At 41.0% G+C, this 22,937-nt stretch overlaps 1 protein-coding gene across 4 annotated transcripts in view; it reads right to left on the reverse strand.

Annotated features, from left to right (window-relative positions):
* magixa (MAGI family member, X-linked a) overlaps positions 1 to 22,937 on the reverse strand; it is a 179,088-nt gene that overhangs the window by 135,610 nt on the left and 20,541 nt on the right. For all 4 annotated transcript variants that reach the window (XM_031794855.1, XM_031794854.1, XM_031794853.1 and 1 more), the window contains exon 2: positions 2,140 to 2,429. In XM_031794855.1, the coding sequence (XP_031650715.1) occupies positions 2,140 to 2,419 (280 nt within the window). In that variant the 5' untranslated portion in view covers positions 2,420 to 2,429. The remainder of the gene's footprint in view (positions 1 to 2,139; positions 2,430 to 22,937) is intronic.

Below are 22,937 nucleotides of genomic sequence, written 5' to 3' on the forward strand. Positions count from 1 at the left end.
TAGCAGTAGAAGTAGACAGTAGGACAAGTAGAGGTAGACATTAGCAGTAGACAGTAGGACAAGTAGAGGTAGACAGTACCAGTCCTGGGTTCAGATGATTTCAATTACTTTATCTGTGCTTGATTGAGCTTGCCTGGATTAATTTCCCAATAACAACTGTAAACCCTGCACATCTGGCACTCCAGGCGAACTAGAGCGAATGCTCAACGCAGTTGGAATGATTTCAAATAGTGATGGGTACAGGACAGGCGACTCACTACACAGGCTGGACGGTAGGCTAGAAGCTAGCAGGTTTAAGGTGAATCTGAATTGAAGTCAGAGGCTAGAAGCTAGCAGGTTTAAAGTGAATCTGAATTGAAGTCAGAGGATAGAAGCTAGTAGGTTTAGGGTCAATCTGAATTGAAGTCACAGGATAGAAGCTAGCAGGTTTAGGGTCAATCTGAATTGAAGTAAGACGGTTAGAAGCTAGCAGGTTTAGGGTCAATCTGAATTGAAGTAAGACGGTTAGAAGCTAGCAGGTTTAGGGTCAATCTGAATTGAAGTCAGAGGATAGAAGCTAGCAGGTTTAGGGTCAATCTGAATTGAAGTAAGACGGTTAGAAGCTAGCAGGTTTAGGGTCAATCTGAATTGAAGTAAGACGGTTAGAAGCTAGCAGGTTTAGGGTCAATCTGAATTGAAGTCACAGGATAGAAGCTAGCAGGTTTAGGGTCAATCTGAATTGAAGTAAGACGGTTAGAAGCTAGCAGGTTTAGGGTCAATCTGAATTGAAGTCACAGGATAGAAGCTAGCAGGTTTAGGGTCAATCTGAATTGAAGTAAGACGGTTAGAAGCTAGCAGGTTTAGGGTCAATCTGAATTGAAGTAAGACGGTTAGAAGCTAGCAGGTTTAGGGTCAATCTGAATTGAAGTCACAGGATAGAAGCTAGCAGGTTTAGGGTCAATCTGAATTGAAGTCAGAGGCTAGAAGCTAGCAGGTTTAGGGTCAATCTGAATTGAAGTCAGTCAGTTCAGGAAGGGATTTGAATTAAACATTCGTAGAAAGAAAAAAACTGAAAAAAGTTTGAAATAAATAGCTTCTCCTTTTCGATTTATTGAGAAGTCATTGAAAATAAAAAATAACATTTTAATTATTAAATTTTAATTTAAGTTTACTTCCTGAATTGACTGATTTATTGAAATTGTCCTTTACCTAGTAGCTACTCTTACATATGGAGTTACATTTCACATGAAGTTAGCTACATTTTTATAAATACCAACTTTTGCATGAAAAGTGTCGGACGCACATTTTTTGGGAATGCACAGTTTATGAGGCCCCAGGACGTCCTCAGGACTTTCATTTTACTAGTCCTCAGGACTTTCATTTTACTAGTCCTCAGGACTTTCATTTTACTAGTCCTCAGGACTTTCATTTGACTAGTCCTCGGGACTTTCATTTTACTAGTCCTCAGGACTTTCATTTTACTAGTCCTCAGGACTTTCATTTTACTAGTCCTCGAGACTTTCATTTTACTAGTCCTCAGGACTTTCATTTTACTAGTCCTCAGGACTTTCATTTTACTTGTCCTCGGGACTTTCATTTTACTAGTCCTCAGGACTTTCATTTTACTAGTCCTCGAGACTTTCATTTTACTAGTCCTCAGGACCTTCATTTTACTAGTCCTCGAGACTTTCATTTTACTAGTCCTCGGGACTTTCATTTCACTAGTCCTCGGGACTTTCATTTTACTAGTCCTCAGGACTTTCATTTTACTAGTCCTCGAGACTTTCATTTTACTAGTCCTCAGGACTTTCATTTTACTCGTCCTCGAGACTTTCATTTTACTAGTCCTCAGGACATTGCATGACGGTCAAAAGCTGTAGGACCTTTGTCTAGTTCCCTGTAAGTTCCCAGGACCATGACACAACCTTTTTTAGGACCACCTCAGGACTTTCATTTTACTACCCTGCAAACGAAAATAAGTGGTCCACTAAAATGGTCAGAACGTTGTGTCGTGGTCCCCTGGAGGTTTTGTCTAGTTCCCGGTTGGTGTGTGTGTGTGTGTGTGTGTGTGTGTGTGTGTGTGTGTGTGTGTGTGTGTGTGTGTGTGTGTGTGTGTGTGTGTGTGTGTGTGTGTGTGTGTGTGTGTGTGTGTGTGGGTACCTGGCGAGACAGTTTTAATGCGTATGGGATGGGGGCATGAGTTGAGGACCCCTCTCACGTCTCCTAGTGTCATGCCCAGGACGGGCGTACCCCCGATCTCCAGTATGACGTCACCCACTGTGGCCCCGCCTCCCGGTGCTGCTGTGACGAATGGGAACTCTCCGTAGTCAGCCCCGCCCCCGATGGCCACACCTAGCTCCCCAGACCCACCCCCCAGGGGAACAAAACTCTCCTGCACCTTGGAACGCCAGTGCAGCTTGTTCACTGTGGCCTTAGACATTGTGGCAGACCTGGAAGAGACACAAGACAGCACAGAGATGGTCAATACATCGTACAAAAGATAGCACAGGGAGCTGTGGCCTTAGACATGGTAGTAGAGCTGGAACAGAATAGCACAGGCCACAGGGATGGTAACAACACCACACGAGTGGGGAAAACAGAACCATGAAAACAGACCCATGAAAACAGACCCATGAAACTAGAACCATGAAAACAGACCCATGAAAACAGAACCCTGAAAACGGACCCATGAAAACAGACCCATGAAAACAGAACCATGAAAACGGTAGCCTCCACATTGACTCGCTACTGGTACCCCCTGTATATAGCCTCCACATTGACTCGGTACTGGTACCCCCTGTATATAGCCTCCACATTGACTCTGTACCGGTACCCCCTATATATAGCCTCCACATTGACTCTGTACTGGTACCTCCTGTATATAGCCTCCACATTGACTGTACCGGTACCTCCTGTATATAGCCTCCACATTGACTCGGTACCGGTACCCCCTGTATATAGCCTCCACATTGACTTGGTACCGGTACCCCCTCTATATAGCCTCCACATTGACTCTGTACTGGTACCCCCTGTATATAGCCTCCACATTGACTTGGTACCGGTACCCCCTCTATATAGCCTCCACATTGACTCGGTACTGGTACCCCCTGTATATAGCCTCCACATTGACTCTGTACTGGTACCCCCTGTATATAGCCTCCACATTGACTCTGTACCAGTACCCCCTGTATATAGCCTCCACATTGACTCTGTACCGTAACACCCTGTATATAACCTCCACATTGACTCTGTACCGGTACCCCCTGTATATAGCCTCCACATTGACTCTGTACCGTAATAACCTGTATATAGCCTCCACATTGACTCTGTACCGTAACACCCTGTATATAACCTCCACATTGACTCTGTACCGGTACCCCCTGTATATAGCCTCCACATTGACTCTGTACCGGTACCCCCTGTATATAGCCTCCTCATTGACTCTGTACCGGTACCCCCTGTATATAACCTCCACATTGACTCTGTACCAGTACCCCCTGTATATAGCCTCCATATTGACTCTGTACCGGTACCCCCTGTATATAGCCTCCACATTGACTCGATACCAGTACTCCCTGTATATAGCCTCCACATTGACTTGGTACCAGTACTCCCTGTATATAGCCTCCTCATTGACTCGGTACCAGTACTCCCTGTATATAGCCCCCTCATTGACTCGGTACCAGTACTCCCTGTATATAGCCTCTACACTGGAGGCCAACAAACACCCATTATCAGTGGGTGACCATCTATATCCTCTGACCACCCAATCTAATCAGCCATCATTTTTTAAAATTCATTTCCCGCTGATTCAACATGTAAACACAGCTGCCTCGAACCTCTCGATGAGTTGCAAGTTTCCATATTCAGAATAGTTTTGTCAGTTCCCCCCTGGACAAAGACACGGCACGATACTGAATGACGGTGCTGTGCCTAATTCATGTCACATAGCAGATGGGCTCAACACAGCAGGAGCTAAACTGGTAGACAAACAGGAGTAAGCAAACTGAATTAAACATGGATGAAGGTATGCAAGGTGTTGAATGATGAATACACTATTTAAATACAGTAAAATTACAAATGACAAAATAACAGTAGGAGCAATAATCGGTCCGTGTCTCTGGAGCTAAGAAGCAATGACAACCTATGACTGATTGAGTACCAATTACCTCAACTACCTGTACCCCCAAACACTGGCTCAGTACTGGTACTGGTACCCCCTGTATATAGTCTCCACATTGACTCTGGTAACAGGTGTCTGGTAACATGACCGAATACAAACAGTGCAGCTATTCCCTCCGCAAGGCTATCAAACAAGCTAAGCGCCAGTACAGAGACAAAGTAGAATCTCAATTCAACGGCTCAGACACAAGAGGCATGTGGCAGGGTCTACAGTCAATCACGGACTACAGGAAGAAATCCAGCCCAGTCACGGACCAGGATGTCTTGCTCCCAGGCAGACTAAATAACTTTTTTGCCCGCTTTGAGGACAATACCGTGCCACTGACACGGCCTGCAATGAAAACATGCGGTCTCTCCTTCACTGCAGCCGAGGTGAGTAAGACATTTAAACGTGTTAACCCTCGCAAGGCTGCAGGCCCAGACGGCATCCCCAGCCGCGCCCTCAGAGCATGCGCAGACCAGCTGGCCGGTGTGTTTACGGACATATTCAATCAATCCCTATACCAGTCTGCTGTTCCCACATGCTTCAAGAGGGCCACCATTGTTCCTGTTCCCAAGAAAGCTAAGGTAACTGAGCTAAACGACTACCGCCCCGTAGCACTCACATCCGTCATCATGAAGTGCTTTGAGAGACTAGTCAAGGACCATATCACCTCCACCCTACCTGACACCCTAGACCCACTCCAATTTGCTTACCGCCCAAATAGGTCCACAGACGATGCAATCTCAACCACACTGCACACTGCCCTAACCCATCTGGACAAGAGGAATACCTATGTGAGAATGCTGTTCATCGACTACAGCTCGGCATTCAACACCATAGTACCCTCCAAGCTCGTCATCAAGCTCGAGACCCTGGGTCTCGACCCCGCCCTGTGCAACTGGGTACTGCACTTCCTGACGGGCCGCCCCCAGGTGGTGAGGGTAGGCAACAACATCTCCACCCCTCTGCAACTGCACCGCCCTCAACCGTAAGGCTATCCAGAGGGTAGTGAGGTCTGCACAACGCATCACCGGGGGCAAACTACCTGCCCTCCAGGACACCTACACCACCCGATGCTACAGGAAGGCCATAAAGATCATCAAGGACATCAACCACCCGAGCCACTGCCTGTTCACCCCATTGTCATCCAGAAGGCGAGGTCAGTACAGGTGCATCAAAGCTGGGACCGAGAGACTGAAAAACAGCTTCTATCTCAAGGCCATCAGACTGTTAAACAGCCACCACTAACATTGAGTGGCTGCTGCCAACACACTGTCAATGACACTGACTCAACTCCAGCCACTTTAATAATGGGAATTGATGGGAAATTATGTAAATATATCACTAGCCACTTTAAACAATGCTACCTTATATAATGTTACTTACCCTACATTATTCATCTCATATGCATATGTATATACTGTACTCTATATCATCGACTGCATCCTTATGTAATACATGTATCACTAGCCACTTTAACTATGCCACTTTGTTTACATACTCATCTCATATGTTATACTGTACTCGATATCATCTACTGTATCTTGCCTATGCTGCTTTGTACCATCACTCATTCATATATCCTTATGTACATATTCCTTATCCCCTTACACTGTGTATAAGACAGTAGTTTTTTTGGAATTGTTAGTTCGATTACTTGTTGGTTATTACTGCATTGTCAGAACTAGAAGCACAAGCATTTCGCTACACTCGCATTAACATCTGCTAACCATGTGTATGTGACAAATAACATTTGATTTGATTTGATTTGACATTGACTCTGTACCGGTACCCCCTGTATATAGTCTCCACATTGACTCTGTACCGGTACCCCCTGTATATAGCCTCCACATTGACTCGGTACCGGTACCCCCTGTATATAGCCTCCACATTGACTCAGTACCGGTACTCCCTGTATATAGCCTCCACCCTGTTATACTGTACACTGTCTATCACCCTGTTATACTGTACACTGTCTATCACCCTGTTATACTGTCTGTACACTGTCTATCACCCTGGTATACTGTACACTGTCTATCACCCTGGTATACTGTACACTGTCTATCACCCTGTTATACTGTCTGTACACTGTCTATCACCCTGTTATACTGTACACTGTCTATCACCCTGTTATACTGTCTGTACACTGTCTATCACACTGGTATACTGTACACTGTCTATCACCCTGTTATACTGTACACTGTCTATCACCCTGTTATACTGTCTATCACCCTGTTATACTGTCTATCATCCTGGTATACTGTACACTGTCTATCACCCTGTTATACTGTACACTGTCTATCACCCTGTTATACTGTACACTGTCTATCACCCTGTTATACTGTACACTGTCTATCACCCTGTTACACTGTCTGTACACTGTCTATCACCCTGTTATACTGTACACTGTCTATCACCCTGGTATACTGTACACTGTCTATCACCCTGTTACACTGTACACTGTCTATCACCCTGTTATACTGTACACTGTCTATCACCCTGTTATACTGTCTGTACACTGTCTATCACCCTGTTATACTGTCTGTACACTGTCTATCACCCTGTTATACTGTCTGTACACTGTCTATCACCCTGTTATACTGTACACTGTCTATCACGCTGTTATACTGTACACTGTCTATCACCCTGTTATACTGTACACTGTCTATCACCCTGGTATACTGTCTGTACACTGTCTATCACCCTGTTATAACACTGTCTATCACCCTGTTATACTGTACACTGTCTATCACCCTGTTATAACACTGTCTATCACCCTGTTATACTGTACACTGTCTATCACCCTGTTATACTGTCTATCACCCTGGTATACTGTACACTGTCTATCACCCTGTTATACTGTACACTGTCTATCACCCTGTTATACTGTCTGTACACTGTCTATCACACTGTTATACTGTACACTGTCTATCACCCTGTTATACTGTCTGTACACTGTCTATCACCCTGTTATACTGTCTGTACACTGTCTATCACCCTGTTATACTGTCTGTACACTGTCTATCACCCTGTTATACTGTACACTGTCTATCACCCTGTTATACTGTCTGTACACTGTCTATCACCCTGTTATACTGTCTGTACACTGTCTATCACACTGTTATACTATACACTGTCTATCACCCTGTTATACTGTACACTGTCTATCACCCTGTTATACTGTCTGTACAATATCTATCACCCTGTTATACTGTACACTGTCTATCACCCTGTTATAACACTGTCTATCACCCTGTTATACTGTACACTGTCTATCGCCCTGTTATACTGTACACTGTCTATCACCCTGTTATACTGTCTGTACACTGTCTATCACCCTGTTATACTGTCTGTACACTGTCTATCACCCTGTTATACTGTCTGTACACTGTCTATCACCCTGTTATACTGTACACTGTCTATCACGCTGTTATACTGTACACTGTCTATCACCCTGTTATACTGTACACTGTCTATCACCCTGGTATACTGTCTGTACACTGTCTATCACCCTGTTATAACACTGTCTATCACCCTGTTATACTGTACACTGTCTATCACCCTGTTATAACACTGTCTATCACCCTGTTATACTGTACACTGTCTATCACCCTGTTATACTGTCTATCACCCTGGTATACTGTACACTGTCTATCACCCTGTTATACTGTACACTGTCTATCACCCTGTTATACTGTCTGTACACTGTCTATCACACTGTTATACTGTACACTGTCTATCACCCTGTTATACTGTCTGTACACTGTCTATCACCCTGTTATACTGTCTGTACACTGTCTATCACCCTGTTATACTGTCTGTACACTGTCTATCACCCTGTTATACTGTACACTGTCTATCACCCTGTTATACTGTCTGTACACTGTCTATCACCCTGTTATACTGTCTGTACACTGTCTATCACACTGTTATACTGTACACTGTCTATCACCCTGTTATACTGTACACTGTCTATCACCCTGTTATACTGTCTGTACAATATCTATCACCCTGTTATACTGTACACTGTCTATCACCCTGTTATAACACTGTCTATCACCCTGTTATACTGTACACTGTCTATCGCCCTGTTATACTGTACACTGTCTATCACCCTGTTATACTGTCTGTACACTGTCTATCACCCTGTTATACTGTACACTGTCTATCACCCTGTTATACTGTACACTGTCTATCACCCTGTTATACTGTACACTGTCTATCACCCTGTTATAACACTGTCTATCACCCTGGTATACTGTACACTGTCTATCACCCTGTTATAACACTGTCTATCACCCTGGTATACTGTACACTGTCTATCACCCTGTTATACTGTACACTGTCTATCACCCTGTTATACTGTACACTGTCTATCACCCTGTTATACTGTACACTGTCTATCACCCTGTTATACTGTACACTGTCTATCACCCTGTTACACTGTCTGTACACTGTCTATCACCCTGTTATACTGTACACTGTCTATCACCCTGTTATACTGTACACTGTCTATCACCCTGTTATAACACTGTCTATCACCCTGGTATACTGTACACTGTCTATCACCCTGTTATACTGTACACTGTCTATCACCCTGTTATACTGTCTGTACACTGTCTATCACCCTGTTATACTGTCTGTACACTGTCTATCACCCTGTTATACTGTACACTGTCTATCACCCTGTTATACTGTACACTGTCTATCACCCTGTTATACTGTACACTGTCTATCACCCTGTTATACTGTACACTGTCTATCACCCTGTTATACTGTCTGTACACTGTCTATCACCCTGTTATACTGTACACTGTCTATCACCCTGTTATACTGTCTGTACACTGTCTATCACCCTGTTATACTGTACACTGTCTATCACCCTGTTATACTGTCTGTACACTGTCTATCACCCTGTTATACTGTACACTGTCTATCACCCTGTTATACTGTCTGTACACTGTCTGTCACTCTGTTATACAGCACATGGTCTGTCACTCTGTCATACAAAAATGACATACCCTAAAATGACATACGGTACCCAAATCTAACTGCCTGTAGCTCAGGCCCTGAATCAAGGATATGCATATTATTGGTACCATTTGAAAGGAAACACTTTTGCAGTTTGTGGAAATGTGAAACTATGGTAGGAGAATATAGAACATTAGATCTGGTAAAAGACAATACTTAGAAAAAAATATGCATTTTTATTTTTGTTCCATCATCTTTGAAATGCAAGAGAAAGGTCTTAATGTATTATTCTAGAGCAGGCATCATTTAGATGTTGGCCACTAGATGGCAGCAGTGTACGCGCAACGTTTTAGACTGATCCATTGAACCATTGCATTACTGTTCAAAATGTTGTCTCAAGACTGCCCAAATGTGCCTAATTGGTTTACTAATACATTTTCAAGTTCATAAAAGTGCACTCTCCTCAAACAATAGCATGGTATTATTTCACTGTAATAGCTACTGTAAATTGGACGGTGTAATTAGATTAACAAGAATTTAAGCTTTCTGCCCATATCAGATATGTCTATGTCCTGGGAAATGTTTTTGTTACTTACAGCTAATCACATTAGCGCACGTTAGCTCAACCGACACCAATCCCTTAGAGGTTAATATTAGCCTTCTACAGCTAGCTATATATTTAACTTCCATCCTCTCAGGTCAGGGGCACAACAATGTCTGAATTAATGGTTGGATCAGAATCTCAGTTATAATCATTGGCCAGTACGGAAAATTAAGAAAAACCACAAGTCCAAGTTTAACAATTCAAGTTTTACTGTCCGTGACGTTCTCAATGAGATTTGAGTGACACCAAATCCAAGCTGGATTCCCTTGACATTTTGTTTTGTTGGTGCGCCGGGACCATTCACTGTTGGCTCGATGCTGACTGGCCCAAAAAAAATATCAAATCAAATCTTATTGGTCACATACAGATGGTAAGCAGATGTTATTGGTCACATGGTTAGCAGATGTTATTGGTCACATGGTCAGCAGATGTTATTGGTCACATGGTCAGCAGATGTTATTGGTCACATTGTTAGCAGATGGTATTGGTCACATGGTCAGCAGATGTTATTGGTCACATGGTCAGCAGATGTTATTGGTCACATGGTAAGCAGATGTTATTGGTCACATGGTTAGCAGATGTTATTGGTCACATGGTTAGCAGATGTTATTGGTCACATGGTCAGCAGATGTTATTGGTCACATGGTTAGCAGATGTTATTGGTCACATGGTTAGCAGATGTTATTGGTCACATGGTTAGCAGATGTTATTTGTCACATGGTTAGCAGATGTTATTGGTCATATGGTTAGCAGATGTTATTGGTCACATGGTCAGCAGATGTTATTGGTCACATGGTTAGCAGATGTTATTGGTCACATGGTTAGCAGATGTTATTGGTCACATGGTTAGCAGATGCTATTGGTCACATGCACATGGTTAGTAGATGTTATTGGTCACATACACATTGTTAGCTGATGTTATTGGTCACATACACATGGTTAGTAGATGTTATTGGTCACATACACATGGTTAGTAGATGTTATTGGTCACATACACATGGTTAGTAGATGTTATTGGTCACATACACATTGTTAGCAGATGTTATTGGTCACATACACATGGTTAGTAGATGTTATTGGTCACATACACATGGTTAGTAGATGTTATTGGTCACATACACATGGTTAGCAGATGTTATTGGTCACATACACATGGTTAGCAGATGTTATTGCGAGTGTAGCGAAATGCTTGTTATGAATGGAGGCCAGATCCTCGTTGGCTTCCCTTGCCTTCAACGCTACAGGCAGAAACAATGTCATACTCGTTTTGACCAGACAGCATCAGATAGATGGCCTACACATAGAGACAGAGAGGGGCGCTGTTTCCCTCGCTCTGATGCTTTCTCTCCTGTGAGATATATTAAACCTCTTGCGATTTGAAGGGAAATTATGAAAGATGAATTATTGTATTTTTTTCATGTTTCTATTGGTAAAAACAGGGCGGCAGGGTAGCCTAGTGGTTAGAGCATTGGACTAAAATCCCCGAGCTGACAAGGTACAAATCTGTCGTTCTGCCCCTGAACAAGGCAGTTAACCCACTGTTCCTAGGTCGTCATTGAAAATAAGAATTTGTTCTTAACTGACTTGCCTAGTTAAAAAAAAGGTAAAATAAAAAAAAAATGAAAAAGATTTTGGGAATCCTGCCTTCCCTTGGCATCAATGGATATACCACTGATAAAATTATTCACTCTGAAAACTACTACAGAGTAGTTAACCCACTGTTCCTAGGTCGTCATTGAAAATAAGAATTTGTTCTTAACTGACTTGCCTAGTTTAAAAAAAGGTAAAATAAAAAAAAATTGAAAAAGATTTTGGGAATCCTGCCTTCCCTTGGCATCAATGGATATACCACTGATAAAATTATTCACTCTGAAAACTACTACAGTTAAGGACCGTGTTTTACTTCATGAGATCAAGGTCAATCCTTTGGTTCAACTAGGGACACATGAGTGTTCTAGGCTATACACGGATTAAGAATAGTCCTGGATTAAAAAGCAATTTCAATGGAGATTCATTGATTATGCTTTTTAGTCTAGGACAAGGCTTAATCTGTGGCTGGGACAATAGCCCTGAAAGGCCAGGCTTTCTCCCTATTCTTACTGACCAGGAATTTTGACTCATCTAGTGTCAGTAATCTCTCTCTCTCTCGCAAACAACAGTGGTGTCAGAGGACCAGTCATCCTAGAGAACAGTGGTGTCAGAGGACCAGTCATCCTAAAGAGAACAGTGGTGTCAGAGGACCAGTCATCCTAAAGAGAACAGTGGTGTCAGAGGACCAGTCATCCTAAAGAGAACAGTGGTGTCAGAGGACCAGTCATCCTAGAGAACAGTGGTGTCAGGGGACCAGTCATCCTAAAGAGAACAGGGGTGTCAGAGTACAGTCATCCTAGAGAACAGTGGTGTCAGAGGACCAGTCATCCTAAAGAGAACAGTGGTGTCAGAACACCAGTCATCCTAGAGAACAGTGGTGTCAGAACACCAGTCATCCTAGAGAAAAGTGGTGTCAGAACACCAATCATCCTAAAGAGAACAGTGGTGTCAGAGCCTGGCTACATATCTAGAGCCTGGTTACATATCTAGAGCATGGTGACTCATCTAGAGCATGGTGACTCATCTAGAGCCTGGTGACTCATCTAGGGCCTGGTTGTTACGGTTTTCTAGGTGTGAAGGATAGTCGGACCAAACTGCAGCGTGTAGATTGCGATCCATGTTTAATGAACAACGTGAAACACGAATAAACACAAAATACTACAAAACAAAGAACGTAACGAAAACCGAAACAGCCTATACTTGTGTAAATAAACAAAGCGCTAGGAACAACAACACTAAGGACAATCACCCACGACAAACTCAAAGAATATGGCTGCCAACGAGACAACGATAAACACCTGCCTCTGATTGAGAACCACTCCAGACAGCCATAGACTTTGCTAGATAACCCCAACCCCAAGACAAAACACACCACAATACAAAAACCCCATGCCACACCCTGGCCTGACCCAATACATGAAGAAAAACACAAAATACTCTATTACTAATACTCTAAAGCCTGGTGAATCATCTAGAGCCTGGATACATATCTAGAGCCTGGTTACAGATCTAGAGCCTGGTTACATATCTAGAGCCTGGATACATATCCAGAGCCTGGTGACTCATCTAGAGCTTGGCTACATATCAACAGCTTGGTGACTCATCTAGAGTCTGGTGACTCATCTAGAGCCTGGTTACATATCTAGAGCCTGGTGACTCATCTAGTGCCTAGCTACATATCTAGAGCCTGGCTACATATCTAGAGCTTGGTGACTCATCTAGAGCCTGGCTACATATCTAGAGCCTGGCTACATATCTAGACCCTGGCTACATATCTAGAGCCTGGCTACACATCTAGAGCTTGGTGACTCATCTAGAGCCTGGCTACATATCTAGAGCCTGGCTACATATCTAGAGCCTGGCTACATATCTAGAGCTTGGTGACTCATCTAGAGCCTGGCTACATATCTAGAGCCTGGCTACATATCTAGAGCCTGGCTACATATCTAGAGACTGGCTACATATCTAGAGCTTGGTGACTCATCTAGAGCCTGGCTACATATCTAAAGCCTGGCTACATATCTAGAGCTTGGTCACTCATCTAGAGCCTGGCTACATATCTAGAGCTTGGTGACTCATCTAGAGCCTGGCTACATATCTAGAGCCTGGCTACATATCTAGAGCTTGGTGACTCACCTAGAGTCTGGATACATATCTAGAGCCTGGCTACATATCTAGAGCCTGGCTACATAGCTAGAGACTGGCTACATATCTAGAGCTTGGTGACTCATCTAGAGCCTGGATACATGTCTAGAGCCTGGCTACATATCTAGAGCTTGGTGACTCATCTAGAGCCTGGCTACATATCTAGAGCTTGGTGACTCATCTAGAGCCTGGATACATATCTAGAGCTTGGTGACTCATCTAGAGCCTGGCTACATATCTAGAGCCTGGTTACATATCTAGAGCCTGGCTACATATCTAGAGCTTGGTGACTCATCTAGAGCCTGGCTACATATCTAGAGCTTGGTGACTCATCTAGAGCCTGGCTACAATGGTGGCCAACACACTGTCAATGACACTGACTCTACTCCAGCCACTTTAATCATGGGAATTGATGGGAAATGATGTAAATATATCACTAGCCACTTTAAACAATGCTACCTTATATAATGTTACTTACCCTACATTATTCATCTCATATGCATACGTAGATACTGTACTCTATATCATCGACTGCATCCTTATGTAATACATGTATCACTAGCCACTTTAACTACGCCACTTGGTTTACATACTCATCTCATATGTATATACTGTACTCGATATCATCTACTGTATCTTGCCTATGCTGCTCTGTACCATCACTCATTCATATATCCTTATGTACATATTCTTTATCCCCTTACACTGTGTATAAGACAGTAGTTTTTTTTGGAATTGTTAGTTAGATTACTTGTTCGTTATTACTGCATTGTCGGAACTAGAAGCACAAGCATTTCGCTACACTCGCATTAACATCTGCTAACCATGTGTATGTGACAAATAAAATTTGATTTGATTTGATTTTACATATCTAGAGCCCGGCTAAATATCTAGAGCCTGGCTACATATCTAGAGCCTGGTTACATATCTAGAGCCTGGTTACATATCTAGAGCCTGGTACATATCTAGAGCCTGGCTACATATCTAGAGCCTGGCTACATATCTAGAGCCTGGTTACATATCTAGAGCTTGGTGACTCATCTAGACCCTGGCTACATATCTAGAGCTTAGTGACTCATCTAGAGCCTGGCTACATATCTAGAGCTTGGTATCTCATCTAGAGCCTGGATACATATCTAGAGCCTGGCTACATATCTAGATCTTGGTGACTCATCTAGAGCCTGGATACATATCTAAAGCCTGGCTACATATCTAGAGCCTGGCTACATATCGAGAGCCTGGCTACATATCTAGAGCCTGGCTACATATCTAGAGCCTGGTGACTCATCTAGAGCCTGGCTACATATCTAGAGCCTGGTGACTCATCTAGAGCCTGGCTACATATCTAGAGCCTGGTGACTCATCTAGAGCCTGGCTACATATCTAGAGCTTGGTGACTCATCTAGAGCCTGGCTACATATCTAGAGCCTGGCTACATATCTAGAGCCTGGCTACATATCTAGAGCTCAGTGACTCATCTAGAGCCTGGCTACATATCTAGAGCTTGGTTACTCATCTAGAGCCTGGCTACATATCTAGAGCTTGGTTACTCATCTAGAGCCTGGATACATATCTAGAGCCTGGTGACTCATCTAGAGCCTGGCTACATATCTAGAGCCTGGATACATATCTAGAGCCTGGTGACTCATCTAGAGCCTGGCTACATATCTAGAGCTTGGTTACTCATCTAGAGCCTGGCTACATATCTAGAGCCTGGCTACATATCTAGAGCTTGGTGACTCATCTAGAGCCTGGCTACATATCTAGAGCCTGGCTACATATCTAGAGCCTGGCTACATATCTAGAGCCTGGATACATATCTAGAGCTTGGTGACTCATCTAGAGCCTGGATACATATCTCTAACTATTCTTCCCCACAGCACCGGCACCACAGTATGATACGCATGTCCTGCTGAAGCAGATGTGATTGGATTGCTGAGCGACTTGCTTGTAAGTGGATTATCTCATTTCAATCAGAGATAAAAGGACCTATCATGCATCCCAAATGGCTTCCTACAGGATTTCCTTTTCAGTGCACTACTTTTTACCAGGGCCTTGGTCAGAATTAGTGCACTAAATAGGGAGTAGAGTTTGATTTGAGACTGACCCCCAGTTCTCAGATTCATCTATACAGTACTGTGGATACTGTTATATTCTTATTAATAGCTGCTAATATAAACATAAACCAGAACACCAGAATACATGTCTCTCTGTATGTCTCTCTGTATGTTTCTGTCTGTCTGTCCGTCCGTCCGTCCGTTTCTCTGTTCGTCAGTCTGTCTGTATGTCTGTTAGTCTGCCTCACTAGTGTCACTCAGCTCATCTCCATCTTATTTCAAAGTATTCATTGTGGAAGAATACAAAACAATAGAATACACAACAATAGAATACACAACAATAGAATACACAACAATAGAATACACAACAATAGAATACAAAACAATAGAATACAAAACAATAGAATACACAACAATAGAATACACAACAATAGAATACACAACAATAGAATACACAACAATAGAATATAAAACAATAGAATATAAAACACTAGAATATAAAACAATATAATATAAAACAATAGAATACAAAACAATAGAAGCAACAAGTCAGACATGACATTGACATGAAGGTGTCAGTTAGCTAGCGCAGGCTACATTAGTTCAGCAGTGGTAGAGGACCCAGAGAAGCAGTTGTGAGAGCTGAGATTAAACACAAAGGACAGAAGCCTGGACACAGACTAAGCCTGACAGACAGACCGATGGGTCTGGGGGTCAGAGAATGCCATCCAGGCAAATGGGTTGGAATTATGACCTAATTGTATCCTGTAGATAACTCTGCAGTTAGGATGCTTGACTAGTGGTATCTCTGCAGTTAGGATGCTAGACTAGTGCTATCTCTGCAGTTAGGATGCTAGAAAAGTGCTATCTCTGCAGTTAGGATGCTAGACTAGTGGTATCTCTGCAGTTAGGATGCTAGACTAGTGGTATCTCTGCAGTTAGGATGCTAGACTAGTGGTATCTCTGCAGTTAGGATGCTAGACTAGTGGTATCTCTGCAGTTAGGATGCTAGACTAGTGGTATCTCTGCAGTTAGGATGCTAGACTAGTGGTATTTCTGGAGTTAGGATGCTAGACTAGTGCTATCTCTGCAGTTAGGATGCTAGACTAGTGCTATCTCTGCAGTTAGGATGCTAGACTAGTGCTATCTCTGCAGTTCGGATGCTAGACTAGTGCTATCTCTGCAGTTAGGATGCTAGACTAGTGCTATCTCTGCAGTTAGGATGCTAGACTAGTGCTATCTCTACAGTTAGGATGCTAGACTAGTGGTATCTCTGCAGTTAGGATGCTAGACTAGTGCTATCTCTGCAGTTAGGATGCTAGACTAGTGCTATCTCTGCAGTTAGGATGCTAGACTAGTGCTATCTCTGCAGTTAGGATGCTAGACTAGTGCTATCTCTGCAGTTAGGATGCTAGACTAGTGCTATCTCTGCAGTTAGGATGCTAGACTAGTGCTATCTCTGCTGTTAGGATGCTAGACTAGTGGTATCTCTGCAGTTAGGATGCTAGACTAGTGCTATCTCTGCTGTTAGGATGCTAGAGACCAGGAGATGCTATATAGTAGACGGTTGTGGTTCTCCCTGTCATAGACCATTATGGTTGTGGTTCTCTGTCATAGAACATAATGTTTGTGGTTCTCTGTCATAGACCATAATGGTTGTGGTTCTCCCTGTCATAGACCATAATGGTTGTGGTTCTCCCTGTCATAGACCATAATGGTTGTGGTTCTCCCTGTCATAGACCATAATGGTTGTGGTTCTCCCTGTCATAGACCATTATGGTTGTGGTTCTCCCTGTCATAGACCATAATGGTTGTGGTTCTCCCTGTCATAGACCATTATGGTTGTGGTTCTCCCTGTCATAGAACATAATGTTTGTGGTTCTCTGTCATAGAACATAATGTTTGTGGTTCTCTGTCATAGATCATAATGGTTGTGGTTCTCTGTCATAGATCATAATGGTTGTGGTTCTCTGTCATAGAACATAATGGTTGTGGTTCTCTGTCATAGAACATAATGGTTGTGGTTCTCTGTCATAGAACATAATGGTTGTGGTTCTCTGTCATAGACCAAATGGTTGTGGTTTTCCCTGTCAGAGAAGAGCAAGGCACTAGGCAACATTCTGCTGTGAGGAGCACGTCATAGACCAAATGGTTGTGGTTTTCCCTGTCAGAGAAGAGCAAAGCACTAGGCAACATTATGCTGTGAGGAGCACGTCATAGACCAAATGGTTGTGGTTTTCCCTGTCAGAGAAGAGCAAGGCACTAGGCAACATTATGCTGTGAGGAGCACGTGGTGAGGACTGGCTAGACAGCAGCCGTGTTCAACTCAATAATAAAACACCACACACATTAATACACGTGGGGATTGAGACTAGAGGGAAGAGACGACAACTCAGAGTTCCAGGCCGCTGAGAAAAAAATATGGTTTATACTGTATCTCAGGCTATGTAAAGTTATACTGTATCTCAGGCTATGTAAAGTTATACTGTATCTCAGGCTATGTAAAGTTATACTGTATCTCAGGCTATGTAAAGTTATACTGTATCTCAGGCTCTGTAAAGTTATACTGTATCTCAGGCTATGTACAGTTATACTGTATCTCAGGCTATGTAAATTTATACTGTATCTCAGGCTATGTAAAGGTATACTGTATCTTAGGCTATGTAAAGTTATACTGTATCTCAGGCTATGTAAAGTTATACTGTATCTCAGGCTATGTAAAGTTATACTGTATCTCAGGCTATGTAAAGTTATACTGTATCTCAGGCTCTGTAAGTTATACTGTATCTCAGGTTATGTAAAGTTATACTGTATCTCAGGCTATGTAAAGTTATACTGTATCTCAGGCTCTGTAAAGTTATACTGTATCTCAAGCTATGTACATTTATACTGTATCTCAGGCTATGTAAAGTTACACTGTATCTCAGGCTATGTAAGGTTATACTGTATCTCAGCTATGTAAAGTTATACTGTATCTCAGGCTATGTAAAGTTATACTGTATCTCAGGCTTTGTAAAGTTATACTGTATCTCAGGCTATGTAAAGTTATACTGTATCTCAGGCTATGTAAGTTATACTGTATCTCAGGGCTATGTAAAGTTATATAGCATGTAACGTTATACTGGATATCAGGCTATGTAAAGTTATACTGTATCTCAGGCTATGTAAAGTTATACTGTATCTCAGGCTATGTAAAGTTATACTGTATCTCAGGCTATGTAAAGTTAACTGTATCTCAGGCTATGTAAAGTATACTACAAACTTGTAAAGTTACTTCAGGCTATGTAAAGTTATACTGTATCTCAGGCTTGTAAAGTTATACTGTATCTCAGGCTATGTAAAAGTTATACTGTATCTCAGGCTATGTAAAGTTATACTGTATCTCAGGCTATGTAAAGTTATACTGTATCTCAAGCTATGTAATTTATACTGTATCTCAGCTAATGTTACAGTTTATACTGTATCTCAGGCTATGTAAGGTTATACTGTATCTCAGGCTATGTAAAGTTATACTGTATCTCAGGCTATGTAAAGTTATACTGTATCTCAGGCTATGTAAAGTTATACTGTATCTCAGGCTTTGTAAAGTTTACTGTATCTCAGGCTATTGTAAAGTTATACTGTATCTCAGGCTATGTAAAGTTATACTGTATCTCAGGCTATGTAAAGTTATACTGTATCTCAGGCTATGTAAAGTTATACTGCATCTCAGGCTATGTAAAGTTATACTGTATCTCAGGCTATGTAAAGTTATACTGCATCTCAGGCTATGTAAAGTTATACTGTATCTCAGGCTATGTAAAGTTATACTGTATCTCAGGCTATGTAAAGTTATACTGTATCTCAGGCTATGTAAAGGTACACTGTATCTCAGGCTATGTAAAGTTATACTGTATCTCAGGCTTTGTAAAGTTATACTGTATCTCAGGCTATGTAAAGTTATACTGTATCTCAGGCTATGTTAAGTTATACTGTATCTCAGGCTACGTAAAGTTATACTGTATCTCAGGCTATGTAAAGTTATACTGTATCTCAGGCTATGTAAAGGTATACTGTATCTTAGGCTATGTAAAGTTATACTGTATCTCAGGCTTTGTAAAGTTATACTGTATCTCAGGCTATGTAAAGTTATACTGTATCTCAGGCTATGTAAAGTTATACTGTATCTCAGGCTATGTAAAGTTATACTGTATCTCAGGCTATGTAAAGTTATACTGTATCTCAGGCTTTGTAAAGTTATACTGTATCTCAGGCTATGTAAAGTTATACTGTATCTCAGGCTATGTAAAGTTATACTGTATCTCAGGCTATGTAAAGTTATACTGTATCTCAGGCTATGTAAAGTTATACTGTATCTCAGGCTATGTAAAGTTATACTGTATCTCAGGCTATGTAAAGATATACTGTATCTCAGGCTATGTAAAGTTATACTGTATCTCAGGCTTTGTAAAGTTACACTGTATCTCAGGCTATGTAAAGTTATACTGTATCTCAGGCTATGTAAAGTTATACTGTATCTCAGGCTTTGTAAACTTACACTGTATCTCAGGCTATGTAAAGTTATACTGTATCTCAGGCTCTGTAAAGTTATACTGTATCTCAGGCTATGTAAAGTTATACTGTATCTCAGGCTATGTAAAGTTATACTGTATCTCAGGCTATGTAAAGTTATACTGTATCTCAGGCTATGTAAAGTTATACTGCATCTCAGGCTATGTAAAGTTATACTGTATCTCAGGCTATGTAAAGTTATACTGCATCTCAGGCTATGTAAAGTTATACTGTATCTCAGGCTATGTGAAGTTATACTGTATCTCAGGCTCTGTAAAGTTATACTGTATCTCAAGCTATGTACATTTATACTGTATCTCAGGCTATGTAAAGTTACACTGTATCTCAGGCTATGTAAGGTTATACTGTATCTCAGGCTATGTAAAGTTATACTGTATCTCAGGCTATGTAAAGTTATACTGTATCTCAGGCTTTGTAAAGTTATACTGTATCTCAGGCTATGTAAAGTTATACTGTATCTCAGGCTATGTAAAGTTATACTGTATCTCAGGCTATGTAAAGTTATACTGTATCTCAGGCTATGTAAAGTTATACTGTATCTCAGGCTATGTAAAGTTATACTGTATCTCAGGCTATGTAAAGATATACTGTATCTCAGGCTATGTAAAGTTATACTGTATCTCAGGCTTTGTAAAGTTACACTGTATCTCAGGCTATGTAAAGTTATACTGTAGTTCAGGCTATGTAAAGTTATACTGTATCTCAGGCTATGTAAAGTTATACTGTATCTCAGGCTATGTAAAGTTATACTGTATCTCAGGCTATGTAAAGTTATACTGTATCTCAGGCTATGTAAAGTTATACTGTATCTCAAGCTATGTACATTTATACTGTATCTCAGGCTATGTAAAGTTATACTGTATCTCAGGCTATGTAAAGTTATACTGTATCTCAGGCTATGTAAAGTTATACTGTATCTCAGGCTATGTAAAGTTATACTGTATCTCAGGCTATGTAAAGTTATACTGTATCTCAGGCTATGTAAAGTTATACTGTATCTCAGGCTATGTAAAGTTATACTGTATCTCAGGATTTGTAAAGTTATACTGTATCTCAAGCTATGTACATTTATACTGTATCTCAGGCTATGTAAAGTTATACTGTATCTCAGGCTATGTAAGGTTATACTGTATCTCAGGCTATGTAAAGTTATACTGTATCTCAGGCTATGTAAAGTTATACTGTATCTCAGGCTTTGTAAAGTTATACTGTATCTCAGGCTATGTAAAGTTATACTGTATCTCAGGCTATGTAAATTTATACTGTATCTCAGGCTATGTAAAGTTATACTGTATCTCAGGCTATGTAAAGTTATACTGTATCTCAGGCTATGTAAAGGTATACTGTATCTTAGGCTATGTAAAGTTATACTGTATCTCAGGCTATGTAAAGTTATACTGTATCTCAGGCTATGTAAAGTTATACTGTATCTCAGGCTATGTAAAGTTATACTGTATCTCAGGCTATGTAAAGTTACACTGTATCTCAGGCTATGTAAAGTTATACTGTATCTCAGGCTTTGTAAAGTTATACTGTATCTCAGGCTATGTAAAGTTATACGGATCTCAGCTATGTAAAGTTATACTGTATCTCAGGCTATGTAAAGTTATACTGTATCTCAGGCTATGTAAAGTTATACTGTATCTCAGGCTATGTAAAGTTATACTGTATCCGCTATGTAAGGTTATACTGTATCTCAGGCTATGTAAAGATATACTGTATCTCAGGCTATGTAAAGTTATACTGTATCTCAGGATTTGTAAAGTTACACTGTATCTCAGGCTATGTAAAGTTATACTGTAGTTCAGGCTATTAAAGTTATACTGTATCTCAGGCTATGTAAAGTTATACTGTATCTCAGGCTATGTAAAGTTATACTGTATCTCAGGCTATGTAAAGTTATACTGTATCTCAAGCTATGTACATTTATACTGTATCTCAGGCTATGTAAAGTATACTGTATCTCAGGCTATGTAAAGTTATACTGTATCTCAGGCTATGTAAAGTTATACTGTATCTCAGGCTTGTAAAGTTATACTGTATCTCAGGCTTTGTAAAGTTATACTGTATCTCAGGCTATGTAAAGTTATACTGTATCTCAGGCTATGTAAGTTATACTGTATCTCAGGCTATGTAAAGTTATACTGTATCTCAGGCTATGTAAAGTTATACTGTATCTCAGGCTATGTAAAGTTATACTGTATCTCAGGCTATGTAAAGTTATACTGTATCTCAGGCTATGTAAAGTTATACTGTATCTCAGGCTATGTAAAGTTATACTGTATCTCAGGCTATGTAAAGTTATACTGTATCTCAGGCTATGTAAAGTTATACTGTATCTCAGGCTATGTAAAAGTATACTGTATCTCAGGCTATGTAAAGTTATACTGTATCTCAGGCTTTGTAAAGTTACACTGTATCTCAGGCTATGTAAAGTTATACTGTAGTTCAGGCTATGTAAAGTTATACTGTATCTCAGGCTATGTAAAGTTATACTGTATCTCAGGCTATGTAAAGTTATACTGTATCTCAGGCTATGTAAAGTTATACTGTATCTCAGGCTATGTAAAAGTATACTGTATCTCAGGCTATGTAAAGTTATACTGTATCTTCAGGCTTTGTAAAGTTACACTGTATCTCAGGCTATGTAAAGTTATACTGTATCTCAGGCTATGTAAAGTTATACTGTATCTCAGGCTATGTAAAGTTATACTGTATCTCAGGCTATGTAAAGTTATACTGTATCTCAGGCTATGTAAAGTTATACTGTATCTCAGGCTATGTAAAGTTATACTGTATCTCAGGCTATGTAAAGTTATACTGTATCTCAGGCTCTGTAAAGTTATACGTATCT

Source organism: Oncorhynchus kisutch, linkage group LG17 (assembly GCF_002021735.2).
Source record: "Oncorhynchus kisutch isolate 150728-3 linkage group LG17, Okis_V2, whole genome shotgun sequence".
In the NCBI taxonomy this organism is placed as follows: domain Eukaryota; kingdom Metazoa; phylum Chordata; class Actinopteri; order Salmoniformes; family Salmonidae; genus Oncorhynchus; species Oncorhynchus kisutch.